A 25,421-nucleotide genomic window follows, 5' to 3' on the forward strand; every position below is an offset into this window, starting at 1 on the left:
AATGAATTTGAATTGTTCTCATTCTGATTCCGTAATTTTATAGATGAGAACGCTAATGTATCAGAGGGAAGTGATAGTAAGGAATGAGCGATAAAAGCCAAATCTTTTACACCCCAGGCAAAGCTTCTCCTCAACAAGGGCTCAGCCCCCTCGGGCAGCGATGGGCCCAGCTACAGCCAGGGTCACAACACAGAGTGTTGACAGTTTGTGAGAACACAAAGTGAGAAGGCCCATCAGCCATGCCTTCAGAGGACCAAACACATTTGGCTGCTTTTGAGGAAATGAAAACCACTAGGGCCTTCAGTCCCATCTTCTCCTCTCCTTCCCAGTTTAACTCTCATTTATTTTCAAAACTTAAACCTCATGTCAGGTAAACATTACTATTGATGCAATTTTAGATTAGCTCCCGAAGGAATTGGATCCATGTTGCAAAAATTGACCAGGGTAGGCCTAACATACAGAGTGTAGCCCATTCCAGCAGTCTGTTCCTCAAGGAAAAGTAGACCATTGCGACCTTAGGCAAGGAACCTCACCTGGCAGGCCACATACCCGGTCATATGTAGAGACTTTGTGTCTCTGTATCCACAAACCGGTGTTTCCAGGGTAGAAAGAGTGGCCCTGTGGGTTGTGGGAGCTTCTGACTGGTAGTAACACTGTGGTTTGGGTGTGTCTGAGTGTCTTCAGATTTGCATATCTCACAGCAAACGTTGACAACCAATTTGTGCCGCCAAGACTTTTAAGTAGTCTGTCCCTGGTTGCATAGTTTGCAGATGGTGGTACCAGGACATACATATAGGTCTTCTGACTGGAACCCTTGTCGCCTCTCTGCTGCCCCTGCTTCGCTTGGGTAGTTACACCCACTGTCCTCTCTCATGAAGGTGAAGGGTTACATTAGTTTGGCACATTATGATGCCTAATGCTGTGTGGTCACCATTCTCGTTGCAAAACTACAGAAATAGTGCATATGTTGCTTCCTTTTGTGTAGAAAAGGGAAAAATGGGAACTTAACATTCCTAGTTTTTTTCTGTATACTTCAAGAAACTCTGGGGGGGAAATTCTTTAAAAAAAACAAATCTTGGTTAGCTGTCTCTGGGTTAATACCAAGGTATGAAGAACAGACAAGGTAAGAGGGAGACTTTTTCCATTATTTATTTAAATGTTTGTTTTTGAGAGAGAGCGCACGCGCATGCAAGAGAGAGAGCAGGGGAGGGGCAGAGAGAGAGGGAGACACAGAAGCCAAAGCAGGCTCCAGGCTCTGAGCTGTCAGCACAGAGCCCAACGTGGGGCTTGAACTCACGGATCACGAGATCATGACCTGAGCCAGAGTTGGATGCTTACCCAACTGAGCCACCCAGGCTCCCCTTCCATTATTGTTTCATATTTTATTGAACCATTTGAATATATTACGTATCAACTGAACATATTTTTAAGGTATTCAGTTCGCTAAGTGGGTAAGTATCATCTGTAATGATGTTGAGTGTTCGGTGCCCAGCTTCATCTGCATTATCTGTTTGTAGGGCCTTACATGTGTCACCTGTGATCCTCATAATGACTCTGCAAAGTAGGTTCTACCACTGTTCTCAGTTTACAGAAGAAGATACACCAAGAGGAGGTGACTTGCCCTGGGTAACAGGCTAGCGAGTGGTTACAGCTAATCTGTATCCAGGCAGCCTGACTCGAGAGCCCATGTTCATAACCAGTGGAGGCAAGGATGAGACAAACAGCGAGAAGCTCAGTTTTGGCTGTGTTCCAGTGTGACATAAGAGATATTTTTAGTTTGGCACTTTTGAAGTCTGTGAATCCTAAATAATGTGTCCACATCTATAGAGTGAGTCCAGGGAGACCGTGAAATTCCCATTATGCTAATCTAATCCAAGGATTACATTTATGCTGTGGTTGTAACAACATGCTGTAGACTGAGTTATTGGGTGTTCAATGCCAAATATTACAAATGCTGAGACACCCAAGGACATGCTGAGGGCAGTAGGTGGGGAGGGAACAGTCACAGCTTCCAGATGGCAGGACACAGCAGGGACCAGGATGGCTGGCAAGGTGGCCTCGGGGTGGCCGGGCAGGCAGAAGGCTTCAGATGCCACCACTGTGGGGGTGAGGTGCCCACTGTAGGGGGTTGGGTGTGTGTCACCCACTGGACCCCCAGTGAAAGACAGCAGGACCTCAACATCTTACAGAGGTCTGAGGGAGGTGTTGCAGCCTGGTTAAGAAAAAAATCCCATAGCTTGGAATAAAACCAATCATAGCTGCTGGTGCAGCTAGTAATCACTTGTTACTTGATAACATCAATTATATATATAGTCTTAACCTAAAAATTGTCACTAAAAGATTATTCTATACAAGGATCAATTCATGCAAAAAGGAGAAATGAATATGCTAGTTTAGATCATATCTGGAAGAAAATGTTCACCTTTTAGTAACTCAGATGATGAGGAAATCCAAGTTTTCCATAAGAAATGAAAAGATTACCATAGGAAAAGTCTGTGGCTTGGCTAGGATTTGGGGCAGGGGTGAGGGGGGGTGCATGCCTGATCCCCATCTGCAATTCAGATTAGCTCCCACCACTCCACTCACTAGCCCATAACCCAGGGTGGATATCAGAAGATACTACACATAAAGTTCTTGGAACAGATAATGCAAGTTAAACCTGGCATATAAAAAGCACTCAGTAGGGGCGCCTGGGTGGCTTAGTCAGGTAAGTGTCCGACCTCAGCTCAGGTCAGGATCTCTCGTTTGTGGGTTCCAGCCCCACACCGGGCTCTGTGCTGTCAGCTCAGAACCCAGAGCCTGCTTTGGATTCTGTGTCTCCCTCTCTCTCTGCCCCTCCCCCACTCGCTTTCTGTGTCTCTCTGTCTCTCAAAAATAAATAAACGTTAAAAAATTTTTTTTGTAAGTGCTCCGTAAATGTTAATGATAACCATCACAATCATCCACATCACTGCTTGCTTGCCAACTTAATACAATAAATCTATCCCAGGTGTTTATATTTTCCCAATGGTGATACTTTGTGGAGGTCGTTGAACTGATCAGAACGGACCTGCACTCTCCTTTGGGTCTGGTCCTGTCAAGGCCGCATGACCAGAGGCAGGGCTGGCCTCCAGGCCACAGAGGACAGAGTTCACAGGTCACTAACCTGCTGACAACTTCACAGCTAAACGTGGCCTGTTGCTCAGGTTGTGTGAAGCATGGGCCCATGGCTGCTGTAACCTTCTAGGACCTGTCCCATCCACTCACACCTCTTCACACCCTCAAACCCAGAAATTTGGCCTGTGCCCCTTTGTTTTCAGTTACGACCACCTATGGTTTTACGGTTTTATTTGCCTGTTTTATGTTCGTTTCTCTCCTGGGCTCCTTAAGAAATACGATACCCTGTCCTTCCCTAGAAATACTTACACAAGAGCCCCTTGTTTATTTTAATTTGGGGACATGTGTGATCTGTGTATGTGTGTGTTTTAATTGATGATACCAGAAGCACACGATATAATAAAAGTTAAATGATTAAGACCTATTTAGAATGTCTCTGAAAGTGCTAGTAATCAGGGCGCCTCAGTGGCTCAGTCACTTAAGCGTCTGACTCTTGAGTTCAGTTCAGGTCATGATCTCAGTTTGTGAGATCAAGCCCCAGGTCAGGCTCTGTGCTGACAGCACGGAGCCTGCTTGGGATACACTCTCTGCCCCTCCTTTGCTCTCATTCTCTCTCTCTTTCTCTTTCTCTCTCTCTCTCTCAATGAAAAAGGAAAAAGAAAATAGTGTTAATAATAATCATTAAAAGTTATTATTTTTTTCCTTGAAAGCCAGAATTTTTTCTTCCAGCCTTGATTCTGTCCTGGGGGGAGAGCTCTCACAACGCCCTTTCTGTCTCCGTGTGGTCCGAGCAGGGGTGCAGCAGAGCCCGCCTCCTTTCCTGGTTAGGAGGAACATCCTGGTGACTGTTAGCGCAGTTACATGAGGGGATTTGATGTTCCTTCAGGGACATGATGTTTCTATTAGCTGTAGCCGCAGTGACATACTCTCCTGGCAGCATTTCCAGGGCAGGCGTCTGATCCAGACTTGCAGATCCATGACTTGTCCTAAATCGTGATGCACGGTTGTGGCGGAAGAGTCGCTCACATGTTCTTATCGTCTTGCTGCCTTTAAGAAAGTGAGCTTGGATGGTATTTGAGGAAAAGAAAAGGTAAACTGGGGAAGCCTGAGGTAATGTTCATTCCTAACAGGATAGATACCAGGCAAAGAACATGGTATTGAATGTATCGAAATTTGGAATTCGCTCTCCAAAAGCTTAGAGAACTAAAGGGTCATTTATGTTGCCTTTTGTTTTCACGATACTCAGAACGTAATGATATTCCATAACACTTGTGTGCCTTCTAGTAAAAACAGACAGCTCTGGATTGGTCGTTTTCTTCATCACTGTTTTGCCACTAAGTAGAGAAGTTTGAAGGACCGTAGCCCTGACTACATGTAATCAAATAGTCTACTAATGGCCTTTTCTTTGTCAGGGACACGTAAAAGTGGTTTCGTGTTAATTGACAAGTCTGTGCGAGTGAATGCTTTCTTAACGTAGTGGTTCTAAAATGGTTTTCCTGCCCATTCCAGGAAACAAGAGCCCAGTCTTATTTACTCCCTGTTTGGGTGGTAAAGTTTATGCAGCAGAAGAATCAAGTAGAATCTTGGCTGACAGTAAGTCAGTAAATTGCTCATTTTTGAGAGTGAGCAGTCAGAGTATCTCTCAAGTAAATAGGCAGAAATCTGGTTTTTATACTTCAGCTCCCTACACTGGCTAAATGAATAGGATCATGTAACTCTGCATTTTAATCCCACTGCCAGCAAAACAAGTATGTCAGTACTAGCATTTGTACATCCAGGTCTAGAGGCAAAAGTTCCTGGACTTGTAAAATATTTCCTTAAAAGTTAAGTGTCTTCTGGTTCTTCATCACAGATCCTGCCTTTAGGCTAGCCTTGAACTTCCAAAGCTGAGACCTCAGTGGAGTTCTCTAGAAGGTGTTTTTTACATCGTATTTAACTTTTAATGATCAGGGTACATTTCAGACCTGTTTTTCTTCTCTGAAGGAATAGCACAACTACAAGTAAAAACTTACACTTCTGTGCTGGGTGGAAGGGTATAAAGTGATGGCTCTGGAGAAGGGGGAGATCCCTTCGGAGGGGCGGGTTAGAACCAGGTGTTTCTTAGAATGTCCACTTCTAAAAGCTCAAAAATAAGGGGCGCCTGGGTGGCTTAGTCGGTTGAGTGTCCAACTTTCGCTTAGGTCATGATCTCGCAGTTCGTGGGTTCAAGCCCCGCGTCGGGCTCTGTGCTGACTGCCAGCTCAGAGCCTGGAGCCTGTTTCAGTCTGTGACTCCCTCTCTCTCTGACCCTCCCCTGCTCATGCTGTCTCTTTCTCTCTCCTAGAAATAAAAAAAAATAATGAAATAAAAGCTCAAAAATGAGAAAGCTGGCTTTCTAGGTGCATGCAGTTTCTCTTAAGACTCTCAACAGATGCATCATAATTTACAAAATTCAAAATTCATATCCGGAAGTTGGTCTTTGAAAAATTATTCTGCAAATGTGCCAGCAGCAAGCACTTAGCCAAGAGCTGGAGGTGTTTTTACTTCTCCTTTCATTATTCATGTTTCTCAGTTTACTCTTTAAGTTTTTGGTGGCTGCTCCACGGGACCCTGCCACAGCCCCTCGCACCCAGGGAGCAGCCCCCGCCCCACCTAATGGATGGGAGGCACCTGGAAGGTGGACAGTGGAGCCCAGCCAGCGTCCATGATACAGAACCTCACACAGCTTGACACACAGCCAAAGCGCAATTGGATTATGTCAAAAAGGGAAAAGGTGCCACGTGCATTTGCCGTGTTTCTTCACAGAGCAGGCCAACTTAAATATAGCCTACTACCACAACTTGTCCAGAATTAAAATAGCCCAGAACAAGTGGCAAATGGCAGGCAGTGGGGCGCTTTGCCAAGAGATGGCTAAGGGACGGGGGAAAATGGGCTTTTGAGATGGATTGTACGGGCTCAAATAACAACAGCAAATAGGACACCCCAGGATCCTTCTTCATAACTTAAATTTCAGGTCAGTGTACATTCCCAGAGCATAAAAGAGAAAACTGGCCAGAACACTCAGATGCTTACAAGGGTATCTCAGAAACAGATGAAAATGTGCTGTATTACTAACTTTAAATTAAAATCTGGTTCCTGAATTCCAGTTTGGTGATTTCTCATCAAGAGTCAAAAACAATACCATTACAATTAGGTTTTCCCAGGCATAGGAGATGTTTTAACCCATGAATTGATTACATCATAACCCTGTCATAAAGCCTCATTTTGACAGAGGAGCCTGGTGCCGTACATAATGAGATTATAATTTAAAAATATAAGCGCTAAAAAAAAAAAAAACAGCATAAAAATACAAGCATCCCTGATTTAACTAGTTGCCCAGGCAGTGTTAGTAGTCAGCACAAGGGTTTTAGCTAGTATTTTGGTTGAATGATTTATTCCTAAAATTATTTGTTTGGTTAGTTTTTAGTTTTCCTTACATCCAACTCTGTCATATTCCCTGGGATTGAATATAACCAAAAAGCATTTTATTAGAGGACTGTAAGTACAGTGAGATACTTGCCCCAGATGAGAACAAAAGAAAAAAACTTTCAGACACTCGTAATAGTGGTTAATATTTGTTGGTACAGAGATAGATTTCAATTAAATATAACATCCACATATTAAGATGTGTGTACATTATGTATTTACATATATTTGTGTATTCCTCTCCTAAAACTCACTGTCTGATTAAACCTACCATGCAAACATTTAGTACTAGGTCAGAAATTTTTAATGATAGAAGAGATTCGTGGGCTTATAGCATTTAAATTGACAGCTGATAAGTATATAGTGTCTCAGATCTCAGGATGTGACAGAGGCCTCCTTCTCAGAGAACCTTTTTCAGTTCACTCTGCCATGCAAGATCAGTTGTTTGAGCTGCTGCTATTGCTGTGACGTCTCAGAAAAACATTGCAGAGAGATTTCATATTTACAACTGACTGTTGCCAACAGTGATCATCTGCCCAAGAGAAATTTAAGGGAAGAGCAGCTTTAATTTCACCACCAGCATTGCTGGAATTGCAGTGGGGTCAGAGCAGGATGGTTATGTGTACAATGTAAATGTAGTTAAGCAGGCAAAGGAACGTGAGCATGGTATTTAGAATGAAGTAGAACTGTGTGCGCCTGGAGTAGCAGATAATTTAAAAGTATTTCTAGACATTTGTAATAATTAAGTACATGGAGGTTGCGTTTAAGGTAGAAGACACTGGGAGTTGCTCATGAAATGAGGATTGCATCGCCATGGAAAGCTGTCAGGAGAGACCAGACAGGGGTGATTATCTCAGGGAGCCAAACTCAAGATCGGAGACCTGGAGAAGCATCAGTCGGAAGACGAGAAACAGCGGGACATTGTGCGCGTTGGTAAGGGCTCCTGAGAGCGTAGATTCCAGCTGCACGCTGCCCCCCGCCTTGGTCTTCTGTCCGCTGCCACCTCCTCGTCTTGGGTGGAAAGAGCCTCTTCTTACTCTGGGAACAAATGCTGTTTTTCAGAGAATTCTGATTCCTTCCTGGAAGAAGCTGTGTCTCCAGGGCAGTGGAGGCTACGTGTACTCTAGAATGAGGTCTCTTCGAGGGGACGGGTGTGTGGTTATGCGTCATGACTGACTCTCATAGGTGTCTCCCTTCTTTGATGTGCTTCTTGTTTTCAGGGTAACCGACGGACCCAAAGGGGCTGTGTATGAAGCTATAAAGGACTTTCTGGTGCCCCTTTCATTCTAGAACAAAATGAAGAGTGTGAAGTATAATACTCCATTGTGCCCATTGTGACATTATTTGGGTCCAAAATTATAAATACATTTTACAGGTTTCTACCGGAATCCTCCAAAGCCTCTCATGCTACAGGGTTCTCTGCCTTAAGCGCAAGGGGATTCTTGGCTTTCCTACTTCAAACTGGGCAGCGCAGCCCTAAGGCAAGAGCACATCTATTGTCCCCATGACTGTTGTCATTTCAGTAGACACCGTGATGATATTGAAAAGGAAGGAAACACTATTTCCAGTGCTCCTGCTGTGGCTACAAAGTTAGCACGATGAGGAAATCCAGCTTGGAAAGTATAGCCCAGTGCTCCGAAGTAACCCTGCAGACCTCTAACGCATCTGTCAGAAAGCAGGGAAGACTCTGGAGCTTTGCCTGGCAGAGAGTAGGCTTTGGAGTTAGGCAGGTAATTCTTCCTGTCCCTCCAGAGTTCAGTCTGACTTTCCCCGAGTCATAAGATAGCAATTAGTAGATTTTTAATTTGGGGCCTCAAAGGAAATCCTCACTTTAATGCAGATCACATCCTAAATTCCCCCCCGTTCTTGGGATGTGCAGTATTCCTTCTATGCCTGGAATTCTTCCTGAGATTCTTTAGACTTGATCTGAATCTCAGACTGGTGAGGAGTAGCTCCATTTGGGTTAAAGCATCTGTCTCCTAAGGAATGGAGCCCCGGAAGACAGCCCCCAGCCCCTGCATTCCCCAGGGCCTGCAGCGGGGGCCCGTCCGTCCCGCTGATGGACACGGCATCCCAGGCCCCTCTGTCAATTAATTCCACCGAGAAGAAAAATAAAGGTTAAAAGTTCATCAAAATGTGCCTGGAGTAGAAACCCAGGCAGACAACAGGCTGCTGGTTAAGACTATTCCAAGTAGTATAAGCATCGTGAAGATGTCGTATTGAGGCAGATCGCTCACAGCCTCTCAGGACCAGAAGGAAAGATTACCATCACTTGAGCCAGAATATAACATGAGGGTTTTTTTTTTCTTTTTACTTTCTTTGAAGACTGCCTTGTGTTTCTACCACCATCTCTAATGAAATACAAATTTTAATCTCAATATACACATCTTCATCTTCAAGACTGCCTCTCCCCGCCAGATTGTATTGTTACTTATATTGAAAGGTGCAGCACAGAAAACCAGTTACCCTGGCTTATGCACCTGTCTTGTATTTCCATTCTTCATTGTTCTGTGTCGCAGGGTAAGCCATTACTTTATCTACTGAATACTGTGATGAAACATTGCTGTTCTCAGTTAACACAGCAAATACTGAATGCAGGTAAAGTTACAACAGAAATTTTTTGAGAGTCTCATGAGGAAGGAAGAAAACTTTTTAAGAATTCCGGAAGAACTGGATGATCTTCTGATATCTCCTTTTAAAGTCGGAGGCGTTAATTACTAATTTGGTGATATGGGGAAAGGCAACTATGAGTTGGATGAATCTGTAGTATTTTTAACACCACCTAAAAATGTTCCTGCTAAAGAATACCCTTGATGTAAACCGAATCTTTCCCATAGTCTATAGTGAGATGTTTTCTATGCTGTGTTATTTTCATTTGAAAGTCAGCCAAGACTGATTTTTTAAAAATACTTAAAGAAGAAAGCTTTTTTTGCATTTTTCAATGGGAGTCATAAATCTATTAATTTTAAAGCATTGGATAGAGAAATAAGGAGAATGGAGAAAGGCATGAATATAAGAACAATGGAGATGAATGAGTTTTTATAGCAGAAAGAAGTTTATAACCAGAAAATAAAATTAAATCACAGTGTTTGCTAAAGCAAAATCTAGAGGATAGTAATACAGAAATCATTTCACGACATAGTCACCCCCACGTGGCCCTAAAGTTTAGAAGACTTGGGTTCTGTCCTTTCCCACTGGGGATCATGCAGGGTCTCAGAGGCCCTTCCAGTCCTAAGTGTGTGATTTCATCTGTCTGGTAAAGCAGAACTTTCAAGAGTCACTTCTCAAAACCAGAAGCTTAACATAAATCAGAGCAAATCCCATATGCTTTTTATATTATTGTTCCCAGTATCTGTTGCAGCAAAAGGCTGAAGATTTAAAAGAAACATAGTCTTGGTCGAACTGTTGAATGATTCTTCATCACAAACCACTCCTGAAATAAACGGACTGCCTGAACTACGGTTCTACAAGGAAACACGAAATGACTAAAGCTACTTTGCGGAGAGAATAACTACAGCTGACCCTTGAACTTAACATGGATTTTTTTTTTTTTTTTGGTATAGTGCAGCACTGTAAATATATATTCTCTTACTATGTTCTTCATACCATTTTCTTTTCTCAGGCTTCCTTGATTGTAAGAATATGAACACATATTTTAAAAATATGTGTTAATGGACTGTATATGTGATCAGTAAAGTAGGCTCAGCAGTAGGCCGTGAGTAGTTAAGTTTGGGGAAGGTCAAAAGTTGCCCATGGATGTTTGACCACACGGGGAGTTGGTGCCCCTCACCCCTGTACTGGTCACGGGCCCACTGTTTACCCCTACTGTTTCAGCATCCTGATCAAAACTCTAGAGCTTCCAGGCGCACACATTTAGCATGACAGACCTCAGGATACAGAATGGTCACGCACGGCCAGCCCCCCAGCTCTGACTCGTGCTGCTCCGCATCCTCTGTTCAACAGAGAAATAGATCCCTTATTGTTCACTGTCGAAGCATATCTAAATAGAACAAAGTGAAGTGGAAACCTGTAGATTCGGGATATTAGGAGGGCCATTTTAGGTCATATGAGATAGAAAATGGATATTTTATTACCTAAGAAAATGTGTTTCAACTATGAGTTAGTTCAAGGAGGAGTTCTAAGGAGTTGATGTGATTTTTTTATGAGTGAATGCTGTTTTCTTAATTTTCCTTAATGTGGAGATATTTATCAAATGGAATGGCTTGAGCACCACGGTGTATATATAATGGGCACTGGNAATGTGGGGCTTGAACCAACCAACCATGAGATCATGACTTGAGCCAAGAACAAGAGTTGGATGCCCACCTATCTGAGCCACCCAGGCGGCCCTGACATGCCAGTTTTTATTACCCAGGTCTTCTCTGTTCCAAAGGTTGCAGAGTTCTTACCAGACATATCCAGATGTTTCTTTTACAGTGCTAAGTAGAAAACGTAGTCATGATTGTATCCAGCGTCATTTTATTGAACGTGCATCCATTTTCAAATACTTTGACCCATCTTTTGTTACCCAGAGCCTCCTGGTTGATAATTTGAACTAGAAGTATGCCCTTTAGTAGTACATCAGATTTAATCTCAGAAAAGGCAGTTTCTATGCATTTGCCGTAGGAAAGACAGAAACCGTACTTTGTTTGATCAGTCAAAAAGCACCTACAACTATAATAATAGTCTGCATTGATAGGGCTTCACAATTACCAAATTGCCTTTACATTTGTCACTTGATCCTAGCTTAATCCTTGCTGTTTCCCCTCGTCCCAGTCCACTGTTGGCTGTGTGCCCCGTCTCCCTACCTAAGGTTCTGTCCCCATCCTCCTCGACGACTCCACCCTGCCCCGAGGCCACTTTTACTTCCCATGCTTTCCCCAGAAGGGAGAGCCCTGCAAGAAGAAGATGTGGTGGAATCATGGAGACCTAAAGTCAGGTCCTCCTGGTCCTGCTCAGCTCTTCCAGTACCCCTTGTTTCCATTCCCTAGAACTTTCTGTACAGTTTTGATTCCAAATCTTCATCTTTTTAGCTCCCTAGATTCTTCCCACTGGCCCTAAATTTTAGCAGAAGACTCATAATGGCCATTCATTGACTCCATATCCCAAGTTAGGACTAGGTACTTTATATCAATCAATTGTGATCCAGAACAACTCTACAAGCTAATATCCTTCCCCATTTTATAGGTAAGGAAATTGAGGCTGAAGGAACACAGTATGTGATAAACTGGAGTTGGAACCCAAGTCTGCCTAGTTCCAAAGCCCACAGCATTCTCAATCTCTGGCATGCTTTCAAAGGATCTTTCAGATAACCTTAAAACATTGGATGGACCCATCAGTGTTCTTATGATTTTTCCTATTTCTTTTGCCTCATCCAGGACCGGTCTCCAACAATTGTCACATCTCAAAGCTTCTTCATTTTCCCCTGTTGTCTTGGCATCTTTCTTCTCACCTCGTGATAAGATCAGTTTTCATTTTCTTAAGAGTAAAAGGTTTTTCCTCTTGGTCCAGCTAATCCTTCTGGTTACTGTCCACATTTCCTCCTTCCTTTCTGGGTCAAAGGTCTCAAACATGTGGCCCACACCTGCTTCCTCCACTTCCTCTGCCCATTTCCTCACCAGCCCCCCATCCATCTGGCCTCTGCAGTGGGGCTGCTCACAGACGCTTATCAAATTCAGCAGCCTCCTCTCTGCCCTCCCCTTTCTCCAGATCACCATCAACCCTTCCTCAGATTCCGAATGTGCTTGTTTCAGAGACTGTGCATAAATCAGCCAATCAGCCCCTCTGCCCCAGAGAAGACACACATTCAGATCTGGCCCACTTAGCTCCTAAGAGGAGCACAAGATTTATCTAAAAACAAGAACTTTGCTTGTTGGGGGAGAGAAAGAGAGAGAATGTGTCAGCAGGAGAGCAGCAGAGGGAGGGAGGGAGAGAGACAGTGAGAGAAAGAATCTTAAGCAGGTTCCATGCCCAGCACAAGGCCTGACTTGGGTCTATATCTCATGAGCCAAAATCAAGTCAGACACTTAACTGGCTGAGCCACCCAGGCGCCCCAAGAATAAGAGCTTCGGATGGTCCTATTGTAAGTTCACCTTCTACCCGCCTGCTAGCACCTCCCAGTTTACTTATTTCCTTCTCCAAGTCTCTAGGACAATTTTGTCTCCATCCTCAGTTCGTGGCCTTTTGTGACTCATTTATTTGATGGACTTACCCTCATCCATCTTTCACGAATTCGTCTTCTGTGATCACAGTGCCCATCCTCCTGTTTGTAACCTTGATCTAGACTTTGCATCACAGCCCAGTATTTCCAACTAGAAATGCCTGTGTCATGTAAAATCCTGCTCATCTAAAACTGAATTTGTCATCACCTTCCAACTTTCTCCCCTTACCACCTGCACCATTTCTATCTGTAGTAAGCCATTCATCTGGGTACCGAGGTAGATACAGTGTCTTGGGGTTATCTTCTATGTTTCTCTCCTTACCCATTTATCCATTCCACCAACATTCATTGAGACAGCCTCTGTCCCAGGATTTTTGTTAAGAGCTGGCTTAACACAGAAGCTGCCCTCATGCTTCAGAGTTCTGATAATCCTTTCCTTAAAATGTCCATGGATTATTCCTTCCAGCTCTTGCCCTCACTAGATACTTAGCATGCCCTGGCTTGGACTAGTGCAGGAGGTTCTCATCTTAGAGCCTAACCTTTGGTCTTTTCTCCTCACTTCCTCAGAACACCTAGGATTTTCCATAAACACTTGTATATCAGGTGATTTTTTTTAATTTTTAACTGTAAAATATACACAACAAGAAATCTACCATCCTAACCATTTTAAGTATGTAGTTGAGTAGTGTTTAGTACATTCACACTGTTGTGCAACCCATCTTGAGAACTTTTTTATCTTGCAAAACTAAAACCTATACCTGGTGAATGATAGCTCCCTGTTCCCCTTGCTTTACACCCTGGCAGCCACCCTTCTTTATGTCTCTATGAACTTGACTTATCTAGGGACCTCATATGAGTGAAATCGTTGGATGTGTATCCTTTTATGACTGGCTTGCTTCACTTAGCATAATGTCCTCAACGTGCTTTATAGCATGTGTCAGAATTCCCTTCCTTTTTAATGTTGAATAATATTCTGTGTATGTATACACCATGTTTTCTTTATCAATTCATTCATTGATGGACACTTGGGTTGTTTCCACCATTTGGCCATTGTGGATGAATAATGCTGCTGAGAACATAGGGGTACAGATATCTCTTTGAGACCCTGCTTTCCCTTCTGGCCACACACCGAGAAGTAGAGTTGGTGGATCATATGGTAATTTTGATTAATCTCTTTTTAATTTTTTGAGGATCCTCCCTACTGTTCTCTGTAGCAGTTGCGCCATCTTACACTCCCTCCAGCAGTACACAAGGTTTCCAATTTCTTCACATCCTCACCAGCACTTGTTGCTTTTTTTTAAATATAGTAACCATCCTAATGAGCGTGAGGTAATATCTCGTTGTGATTTTCACGTGCATTTCTATTATGACTACCAAAGGTGAGCCTCTTCCCATGCTCATTGGCTATTTGCATATCTTCTTTGCAGAAAGATCTATTCAAGTCCCTTGCCCTTTTTTTAGTTGATTTTTTTTGTTACTGAGTTGAAGGAGTTCTTACATATTCTGAGTATTAACCATTATCAGATAAATGATTAGCAAGTATTTTCTCCCACTCAGTGAGTTACAGGTGATTATGTTTTAAAGAGAAGTTGAAATCTTACTTAGTGCTAACATTTTTAAACTTCAGGATGACCCTCATTAAAAAAGACTTTTTCTAAAAATTACTTAAAGAATACTTAAATGATTTTTTTACATCAGATTTTTCTCAGTGCATAAAATACATAGGGAAGTAACTTTTAAATAAATTGTATAAAGATATTGTGAAGATAGTGCATTATTTGGCCTCTTCCCGCTGAGGATATAAATGTGCTTTTGACATGGCCTATCCAGAGAATATAGCCTTGAAGCATATTAAGTTTGATAAAATGTTACAGAATAAAATCTATAATGTACAGAAGAATGAAGACTTATTTTTCAAGCTTGAACGTGTTCTGAATGTAGAAAAAAATCCTATAAAGGAAGTTGAATAGGTTTTGCCAGTCCCTAAGTTGTGACATGTGTTCCTGAGCTTTAACACACGGTGAGGCGTTAGAGTTCAGAAAACTTTGTATAACAAGAGCTTATTGATCTGGTGATTTTTTCCCCCAATACCCTGCCAGTTTCCAAAAAAGGATTTGCAGAGCATTATGATGCATATCCATACTAGCGTTCCTAACATTGGGGAATGTTAAAGCCATGTAGCTAGAGAAGGTAACCATACACGTAGATTGAAGATAGTATTACAGCAAGATTCCTAGTAGCGTTAACGAAAAGAGAAATGATAGATGATGTAGTTCTCATCAAGGAAGCACACAAATTTATCATCAGAGAGCGTTTTTTTTTTTCCTGGCACTAAACTTTAAGAGGAATGTGTCACCAAGATCTGTATAGACATAACAGTGTCACACATAATGGACAGCGTTTTACAAAAGGTATGTAAACATTTTTCCTATGGATCTTGGTTCTTCCTCCCTCCCTTTGATAAAAAGCCAAGGGTATGATATGAACTATGATTCTGTGAAGGGGTTTCTGTGATCGCTAACATAGTGCAGTTTGACTTTTGATCTCTGGGACAGGAATCGTCTGTGGCCCAGACTGGCTTCAGCATAGTCTCTGGCTAGTAATGCTTTCAAAGCCGGTGTTATCACACCTCTGAGAAAGTTTGGGCCCTTGAAAGATCAAATACCAGACTTCGATGGGAATATCACGCTCCTTTGTTTACATTTTATGTCTAAATAACTTGCTATCACTTTCAGGAAAGGAAGAGGAACCCCTGCCCCAGTGAGAGAGACCTCTCTTTGTGAATGATGTAACTTGTTTTTAACCAGAATTCTATCTTGAAGTTGCTAGTCCAGGTCCTATCTTTAAAAAACAAGCAAAAAAAACCCCAAAAAACAAAAAACAAAAAAGCAACCAAGGGAGGAAAGTAATATTCAAGAACTCATAAAGTGGTAAACACTGGACCCATAACAAGCAGTATTCCCAAACCAAATTTCCTGAAAATTGAGATTAAACAGAATCCTCTAAGATGTCATCATTTTCTAGATTAAAGTCTTCATCAGCCGTGTCAGTCAGCAGATACATAGAAGATTGGAAGTTAGAAGTCGAGACAGGGGTGCCTGGGAGGCTCAGTCGGTTGAGCATTGGACTTCGGCTCAGGTCATAATCTCATGGTTCACATCAGTCTCTGTGCTGACGGCTCGGAGCCTGGAGCCTGCTTCGGATTCTGTGTCTCCCTCTCTCTCTCTCTGCCCCACTCATGCTCTGTCTCTCTTTTAAAAAAATAAATAAGCATTAAAAAAGGAGAAGAAGTTGACAGGGTGCCTGGGTGGCTCAGGCGGTTGAGCTTCCGACTTCGGCTCAAGTCATGATCTCCTGGTTTTTGAGTTCGAGCTCTCTGTCTCTCTCTCACTCTCTGTCTCTCAGAGATAAATATTTTAAAAATTAAAAAAAAGAAGTTGAGACAGACATGTAAGGGGCCTGCCTGTACGTTAGCAGGAGGGGAGTATACGCTGAGCCTTGCCAGGCTGGTCTTATCAGAGAACCAAATCAAGATTGAAAGAACAGTTTCTTCCGGGTGTAGGAACTCAAGAAGTCATGCCTCTGTTTTTAAGCCGAGGTCTGTGCAGCCACCTCACTCTCGTTCCTGTTGAGAGTATTCCTTGCCTAACAGACTGATTTCTTCTTTAAAAGGGCTACAACTGTATGCCCAAGATAATTGGCTTTCACAAATCTGGGTCTCTCATAAATGAACAAGGTCACAGTCCAAAAGGAAGGCTAACAGGTCGTGTTTGTTGCCTATTCTTACCATGATGCCTTAACCCAGGAAGGAATTTCAGCTCTTGTCAGGCATTTCCAAGAGAACCCGAAGGGAAGTAGGACGGTCGGCGGTGAAGACAGAAGCAGGGGCTGCTCTGCCCCCGCGGTAGCCCCGGTGGGAGGCGGCGGCTGTGACCAGGGCAGGCGCAGCAGTGAGAACAAGAACCGGCAGGACTGAGGATGTGTTTGGGAGCAGTGCCGGCTGGTTTGCCGACGTGGCTGTGGCATGTGACCGGAGGGGAGGCCTCAGGGGTGGCTCCCAGGGTTTAGTCTTCAGGACCTGGAAGAATGGGGTTGCCATCACCTGAGATTTGGATTCTTATGCACAGCTGCTCTCATTCTGACGTTTTGCTAATAATCTTCCTTAAACGTTGGGACATCAAAGCAAATCACATACATGGCCCCTGAGCCAAGTGGATCATAGGCTCTGCCACCAAATTTTGAAACCTATCAGTAAGCTGACTTTGATTTAATATACCAAATTTTAAAAGACCTCAAGATCCACATTTTTTTAAAAAAGCAGTTTATTGTTGGGGAGAGAATGTATAAACAAGCAGAAAGAACAGAATTTATAAATGTGGTATACAGTTTGTCCATTCGAAGTTAAAATCTTCATCAGCTGTGTCAGCAAATGGATGAATAAAAGATTGAAGTTAAAAGTTGAGACAGACATCTAAGGGGCCAGCATGTTACCTTAGCAGGAGTAAGTACATGCCAGGCGTGTTTAATATACTGTTCATAGACCTTTTTTTTTTTTGGTAAAAGCATTACTAGGTTTAAAAAAAATCAGGAAAGCCAGACTGTATTGTTCTGAGCAAGGTGACTGGAGAGTTCATGAAAAACTATCTCACTTATTGAAGAAAGAAACTCAGATATTCATCATCAAATTATTGATTGGAAAAATAGGTTGAAATTAAGTACCTGTGTACAGGGGATGCCTCATATCCAGAAACTGCGCACTTACTGTTTTGGTTCTTCACACATGGCCTTTGCAGGGCTTATGTCCAGGGGGACGTCACCCGGCTTAGCCAGCCACTCAGGGCTCTGTGCCTCTTCGCCCCTACTTAGTAACTCTCCACAAGCTAAAACTTGGGTCTGTTTGTAAAATCACGGCCCTAACAGAAAGTCGACAGCAGATGCCTAACTGAAAGAAGTTACTTTTTACTTACTTTTCACTGCATTTTATGGGAGCAAGTGTATGTGATCATGGCATTTGGAGATTCATGAGGGTCTGACCACTTAGAGATACCAGCAGTGTTCAAATATGTGAAAGACTCACAGGGCATTCATGCTCCCTTTGTGTGTGTATGCTTTGCATGTGACCAGCTACAGCCCAGGGCATACGCTTTGCGTAGTTTCAGCTGACCTCCCCAGACTGACTAGCCTGAACCTCCCCAACCCCCAAACCAGGAACAATGGCATGTCTTACCACTTGGCTGAATAAAGGGTTTGTGTGTGGCTCTGGAACTGAGCCTGGGATTTGAACACATGAATTCACTAACATGAGCCAGTGTTAAGCCCAGATTTTTCCTGGGGCTAATATCTAGACCTGTCAGTGGCCCGGCCATCCCAAGCTGGTGGTGACAGCAAGCTCAGATGGGTTCCTGTTCTCTTCTACTTCCTGTCTTTGGGTCCAGGGCAGCCAAAGGCACCCGTGCAGGCCCTTCGTTTAGGGTTTGAATGTGGTATTGACTCATCTTGCCGGCTGTGCTGGAGCCTTGACGCAGGGAAGGCGCACTAGATGGAAAGGCTCCCTCCCTGTTTGGGCTTACAGGAGACAGCGAGTAAAAAAGTAAAGAGTCACAGCCTTATTGACCCTGTACTTCCAAAATACATTTGTAGAAAGGTTAAGCTGTATCTATCTGGTCTCCAGCTCAGCATATTGTAACAATTGGTGCGGAGAAATGGTACCATTTTATTTGAGTATGTGGTGGTGCGTTGTGATAGTATCAGAATAAACTGTTGGTACTGAGTTTTACAGATTTATCATTGAAGGGTTAGCAGATTATAAGGCAGCATAACTGTACTCTTATGGCTTCATTAATTATGATGCCTAGACATAATTAGGCTCTATCTAAGAATAGCAGATAAAATGGAAAATAATTCGGGGAAGAAAGGCTGGAGATTCTGAGAAACTGAAAGAACATAACACAGGGTCTCCACTGATTCTCAGATGCAGCACGGGGACTAAGTGTTGATTTTGTTTGCATTTCATGATTCCTTATAATCTAAAACGTCCTCTGTGATTCAGAAATAACAATTTTGATGATTGGAAGTTGGTCCATTCATTTTTAATTAATAAATTTTATTTTTTAGAGCTGTTTTAAATTCACAGAAAAATTGAGCAGAAAGCATGGAGTTGGTTCCCGTGTGTATATACCTCCTCTCCCCACACGCACACGGTTTCCCGTTATTAGCATCTTGTGGTAGAGGGCGCATGCGGTACAGTTGAGCCAGTATTGATATATTAGCATTATCAAAAGTCCATAGTTGCCATTAGCGCTCGCTCTTCGGTACTGTTTAGTGGGTTTTGACACCTGCATGATGCCACGTGTCATGCAGAGCAGTTTCATTTCCCTCACTTTCTCCTGTGCTCCTCCTCTCCGTTCCCTCCCCCACTTTTGCCCTGAAGCCTTGGCAACAGCTCATCTTACTGGCTGTATAGTTGTGTCAATCCATTTATGGTTGAGCGACTACCCAGCTGTTCCTAAGGAAGCGTCATTCAAACCTTTATTCATAAAATGAGCCCCCAGTAAAGACAGTGCGCCAGGCAGTGTTGTGCACGTGGAGAATCTAGCAGAGAACCAGAAATGTAAAATCCCAGACTGGGAAGCTTACATCCTAGTACATCCAGCCTCCAAGCTTCGCTAGGTCCTAGGAAAGGGGGGGGTGGGGGAGTGAGGGGTCCCCGAGGACACAGAATGAGAGGAGGTAGTCGGAGAATTTGAGAACGGGACCTCCTGCCAGTGAGCCCCCGCCCCCCCGTCTCAGGTCAGACCCCATCTTCCCCTGGCCCTGCCCACAGCTACTCCCCCTGGCCTGCCGCAGCTGCGTTTCCCCCGCTAAGAACTGCTGGGGCACCATGCTGTTTCCCAACTTTTCCTCTCCTGCTGTTTCTGAAATGAGTGCAGGCAACTCTTTCAGATGTTCAGTGTGCTTTTACTCCTTGTTATCTACGGCCCTGCCTGCTGCTCATAAAATAGGATGGAAGGCTAACAGAATTCTAAGAAATAGATGCCTATGATTATCATCTAAATACTAACTGGACAGGGTCTCCTTTGGAAGGAGATGGCCCAGAGTTCCCCATCTTGTCCTTAAGTCCTCTCTTCTTGGGCAGGTGGACATCAGTCCTGTCTTGCCTCTTCTCTACCCGGCTGCCTTCTCCCTCACCCTAGTCCTCTGGAAACAGAAGAGGTTTCATGAGTGAGGATGGGCCAAGGGGCAGGTAGATTGAAAGACATCTGTTTCTTCCTCCCCAACTCTATCTCCTTGTTTCACACAAAAACACATACTTGGGCTTCTAAGGACCTCCTGAGTACATTCTTTTTTTTTTAAGAGTAGAAATGTCTTTATTCGCAGACAGCATGATTAACTATAAGGAAAGTCACATGTAATCTTTAAATATAATAGAAATAAAAGTAAGCTTAAATCAGAAGGCCAGTATTCATAAGTTAATTGTATTTCTGTATGTCAAAAACAATTAAAAGTTTTAAAAAGCTTTAAGTACCATTTATTATGACATTTTTAAGTAGTTTATTGTCGAGTTGGTTTCCATATAACACCCAGTGCTCATCCCCACAAGTGCCCTCCTCCATGCCCATCACCTCCTTCTCCTCCCCCTCTCCCCCCCCCCATCAGCCCTCAGTTTGCCACATTCTTAAGAGCACGTCCAATGCTCTGCTTCTGCAGGCTGGTGAGAGCCCACTGCCTGCGTGTCTCTGCAGCTACACATCCAGTGACATCATGTCACTTCAGTTGGTCAGGGAGGGAGTATTTATACCACGGTAATCAGTGCCACAAATAAAGAGTTTTAAATACTTGTTTTCTGGAATTACTTTTCCAGCATGCTCCTGGGCAGACCCTAGTCGATCAAATTCTTATTTGGATTCTACCATAGGAAATTAAATTCATGAACACTGTGTATTTATAAGCTCTAGCTCTACTCTCCATGGTTTGGGGCAGGGGAGATCTGATCAGTCAGCACAAGAATTTGATCCAGTAAGTTTTGAAAACCAGGCATTGCATCAGGCTGCCCAGAAGTTGCTCACCCTTTTCATTTTCCTTGAAAGGAGGATCGAGGCAAAATATATGGATGGTTTCATCCATGTCATCTTCATTGATCTCTCACAACAATATGACCATAAAACTTGCAGTCGGAGGCATGTGGCCACGATCACAGCGTTTTTCTTCCCCAGACCGCAGCCAGCCTGTGCGTCCATGTGCGATTAACAAGGTGCCGCCCTTGCTGACTCGCCCTTTGTGCTCCGTGTAGGACCGCACACGCACGAGCGAAAGCTGACGCCGCCGACCAGGCAGCTCAGGCTGCCCGCCAGGAGTGTGACATCGCAAGAGCTGTGGCCAGGGAGCTGTCGCCGGACTTCTACCAACCAGGTGAGACTGTTGTCCAGTGATGTGAGAGTTGGGGGCTGTCACGTCTGGTTTCCTTTTTTTTCCCCCCCTTTAACTTAAAGGTCTGTGCTTCATGAATACCAGCAATATTACAAAACAAGTAGGTACGAAATGTCCTAAGTATCTGAAGTCTGAGTGGTAGTGCTAGAGATTTGGCTTCTTGCCCAGTGTCTCTCCCTTCCCGCCTCCCAACCCCCAATCCATAAACTCTGAGCTGACCGCAGTAAATGAAATGGGAATCTAAAAGAAGCATCTGATTCTAAGAAGTGGTGTTAGTAGCCACTGCAGATGTTGTAACAAATATTCCAAAATCAGAGGCACGTATAACAATACCTAAAACGATACCCAAAATAACAGTACGTAAAAGATGAGCCAGTAACTACCAAGATAATTTTTTTTAATATACTTGAACTAAAGTTCAAAGGACTGTGGTTAGGTAAGGAAGTAAACCACTTAAAAACAGATTAATCTGCACAGATTAAGAGGAAAATCCAGGTCATAGTAGAAGAAATTAAAATAACCTCAAAAAAAAAAAAAAAAAGAAATCGATCCAGATCATCTACCTCTCAAATGTCTTAAAATAGCAATATACAAATAGTTGCAGTAGGTTTAAATATTTAAGTTCCTTCCTAGTGGTCTCCTAGTAGATTGTTTCCCTTTTTATAATGCTAACCTCTTTTTTATATATGTTTCTTCATTGTTTTAGAACCCACATCTTCCTAGTGATTGAGGGGTCAACAGAGTTCTAGATGAAGGGATCAAAACAAATGCTTTAAATTTCTTAGTGTCACAATTTATATTTACTTGGTAAAAAATCTTTCCACACTGGTTTCTGTTAACCCAAGCCGGAAAACAAGCACCCTGCACAACAAAGGTGTTCAGTCCATGTTTGGATCGAGTAAAGGTCATAGAATCCTGGAGCCTACAAGGCAGGTCAGAGTGAACAGAATAGCAATACCCGTACCAAAGCTAGAAACTTGGCTGTAATAAAGGATGGAGGAATGAGAAGGAGGGACCTGGTGATTTTTTTTTTTCCCTACAAAGAACAAAGACCAGGTAAAAGGCTGGGTTAAGAAGACCCCGTTTTTCTACGAGAGAGAATGGAAAGGGACCCAGTCTGGTCGCTGAGTGGTAGAGTTATCAGAGTAACTTCTCTAGAAGTTCAACTCCAGGGAGACCGCCACAATAATGGGGGCTTTCTTTCATGTGCCTCCTTTTAAAATCTCTGGGTGAGATTTCAGTCATTTAATATGTATGTTTATTTTTTAAGAAAGGGGAGCTCTCTGTTCGTCGCAGTGACCTCTGCTAGGAATGAACTATGTTCTGGTGTGAAACGAACTCACACTTCCCCGGTACCTAAGTACATTCGTCACTACCTGTTGGGTGAGAGCCGCAGAAGAAGTTCAGCCACCCAGGAGGGACTGTCCTTTGCCCTCCCCAGTGGGACTGCCATTGGGAAGCAGCTCAGCAGTCACAAGCTAGTGCCGTTTCATGAAGGAGCCCTGGGCTTGAGCTGCTTGGAAAGCAAACAAACTTAGTATTGTTGTCTGTTGTTAATTCTCCTGGGGAACGGCGTCCCTATAGATTTCTACTAGGTGTTACCAAGAGGTAAATGATACTGAAGGTCATCTCAGTTTCCCAGACTAAATGCTTTTAAAAGCCTTTTATGGCACAAAAGCATTTGAGGGGGAAAAAATATTGTGGGAAAATGTAATTCCACCCTCGTAGCTAACGTGCCAGTTTCATACACGCAAGTTGTCCATCAGTAATGAATACATCACAGTGGCACAAGATGACAACGAGTCTATTGGAGACCAGAGCTAAGGGGAAGACCACAGTCCCCTCTGACCCATAGCCAGCTCTTCCTTCAGCAGCTGGATAGAAAGCCTTTTCTGTACTAAGCATTATTGATCTTCTCAAGGGAGCATAACTCAAGCTTTCCACTCTGCATTTATAGGATGATCAAATCAGATAGACATTTCTAAAAGAGCTTTCAAGTGCTTTTTTTAAGTCAGGCTGCTCATTTAATTTACATATCTTAGATATAAATATTTCCATTGTTTGAAATGCGTTTGTTGCTAGTAGAAGTTGTTGGCCCCCGGGGAAAAGGAGGTCTCTTGTAGCTTACATTTTGAATGCTTTCTCAGGAGCCAGCAGGAGTGTCAGATATTTACCATCTTAGTTAAGTCAAATGCTTTTAGTTCAAAACTGCGTTATTCTATAGTTCAATTAAAAACTAAGGAAAAAATAGAAGCGTGTGGGATGGCTTTGTCACGCAAAGGGTTAAATTCTAACAACTAACAAAAAGCATACATATGGAGGTACGTGAACGTATGTGTAGGTAAAATTACATGTGTACACACACAGAAACCTAAACTGTCGTGTGTATGAGTGGCACAGCAGGTCATCCCCCAAGAGCTTAGAAGTCAGATTTCCTTCTGAGAGTTACATTCTAAAATGAGCCTGTGATGCGGCACAAAGATACATTAAGTGAGCATAAGTAATAGCACAGCTGTATTCGAGCAGGATTTCTGCGTAACCTGATTAAGTGTATTAAAACATCTAAACAGTTGGTCGCCCAAAGTAGTATAGGGGGGGAAAAAAAGCCACAGAGGCAAAAACTGGCAGCGCCCATGCACACAGTGTCCAAAGGAGAGAGAAGCTCTGGCCAACACCTTGGAGCCCTGCAGCGGATTGGCAGGGACGTTGGTGCTGCGGGGAAGGGTGCAGGGAGGTGTGGCCAACCGTGTATGGCTGTATTGGCAAGATCGTCCCACTGTGGAAACGGATGCATCAGGCTTGCTCAGCCTGCTGCCTGTAGATATTTGATTCATCTCCCGCGCCTTGTCCTGAGTCCATGTTCACCGTAACCTTCTAATTTGGGTTGAGCTTCTCGTGGAGGTCTACCAGCAAGAACAGCGTGCACTGGCGCTGCCGGTGCGAGCCCCCCGGCCCATGTCCTGTCTACATTGCTTACTGGGAACTAATGACTTGACCCTCTGGTGTTCTACGTCAGGATGGTGAGCCCTGGGGATGTGATTCTGCCCCAGGGGATGGCTCTACTTCAAAGTGCTGATGAAATTGGGTTTCTGAGCCAGGAAAGCTGAGATGAGGTTTTTGCACGAGCATTAAGGAAGTGAAGGGGAGGATGACGGGGAAACTCTGTGGTGGTTCTTTGTCTCACTGTTTCCATTTCCTTCCCATCAAGAAACTTATTTTGGTCTTAATTTCAAGTGACATTGAGGTGTAAAACTTTTATATTTATGAATTATGGGAGTGACTGGGCTAAAAAAAGTCTGCAAAACACTGCCCCAGAATGTGGTAAACGTATTTACTTTGAGTCCTCTTAAGAGATGGGCAGCTTCTTTCCCTAGGCAACATCCTCAGCAGCTTTTGCCTTCCTGTGTTTAAGCACCTGTATCAATCAGCTCGGCTGCTATAACAAAGTGAAGTACCACAGACTGGGTGGCTTAAGCAATAGACATTTATTTCTCACAGCTCTGGAAGCTGGAAGTACAAGATCACAGCGCCGGTATGGTTGGGTTCTGGTAGGGAGCCATTGACCTGGCTTACAGATGGCCGCCTTCTCTCTCTCTCTCCTCACCTGGCCTTTCCTGGGTACATGTGTATGGAGAGAGAGAGAGAGAACTCTGGTGTCTCTTCCTCTTTAATAAGGGCACTGGGGTGCCTGGGTGGCTCAGTCAGTTGAGCGTCCCAACTCTTGATTCCAGCTCAGGTCACGATCTCATGATTCATGGGGTCGAGCCCTGCGTGGAGCTCCATCCCGACCATGTGGAGCTTGTTTTCAATTCTCTCTCCCTCTCTTTCTGCCCCTCCCCTGCTCATGCTCTCTCTATCTCTGTCTCCCTCTCTCTCTCCCTGAATAAATAAAAAAATAATAAGGGCACTAATACTATCATGAGGGTCTCACCTTCATAACCTAATCTAAACCTACTTACCTCAAAAAGCCTCTCCTCCAAATACAGACACATTGGGGGTCGGAGCTGCAGCGTGTGAACTGGGGGGACACATACATCCAGTCCATAATAGCATGTATGTGCATGCACATGCATTCTATACATTATTTAAAGTAAGAGTGAAGTCTTCAGGTTATTATGAGCCATGGTTAGCTAAGCTCACATTTCTGGTATGAATGATAAGTCTTTAGAAATCAAAGCATATTTTCATTATTTAATGGTCTGTGCTTATCATCGATATGTGGTATTTTTGGTTAAGAAAAGGGAAGTATCCTGGAACAGATGACTTCTAAACTCACTTTCCAAAACCCAGAATT

The 25,421-nt window shown here is 43.4% G+C and overlaps 1 protein-coding gene across 1 annotated transcript in view; it reads left to right on the forward strand.

The window, feature by feature from the left end:
- Positions 1 to 25,421, forward strand: part of JPH1 (junctophilin 1) — an 86,226-nt gene that overhangs the window by 40,217 nt on the left and 20,588 nt on the right. The window contains 1 exon segment of the mRNA XM_077752466.1: positions 20,991 to 21,109. Coding sequence (XP_077608592.1) covers positions 20,991 to 21,109 — 119 coding nt within the window.

The sequence above is a fragment of the Crocuta crocuta genome, unplaced genomic scaffold (assembly GCF_008692635.1).
Source record: "Crocuta crocuta isolate KB4526 unplaced genomic scaffold, BGI_CrCroc_1.0 scaffold141, whole genome shotgun sequence".
NCBI classification, from domain to species: Eukaryota; Metazoa; Chordata; class Mammalia; order Carnivora; family Hyaenidae; genus Crocuta; species Crocuta crocuta.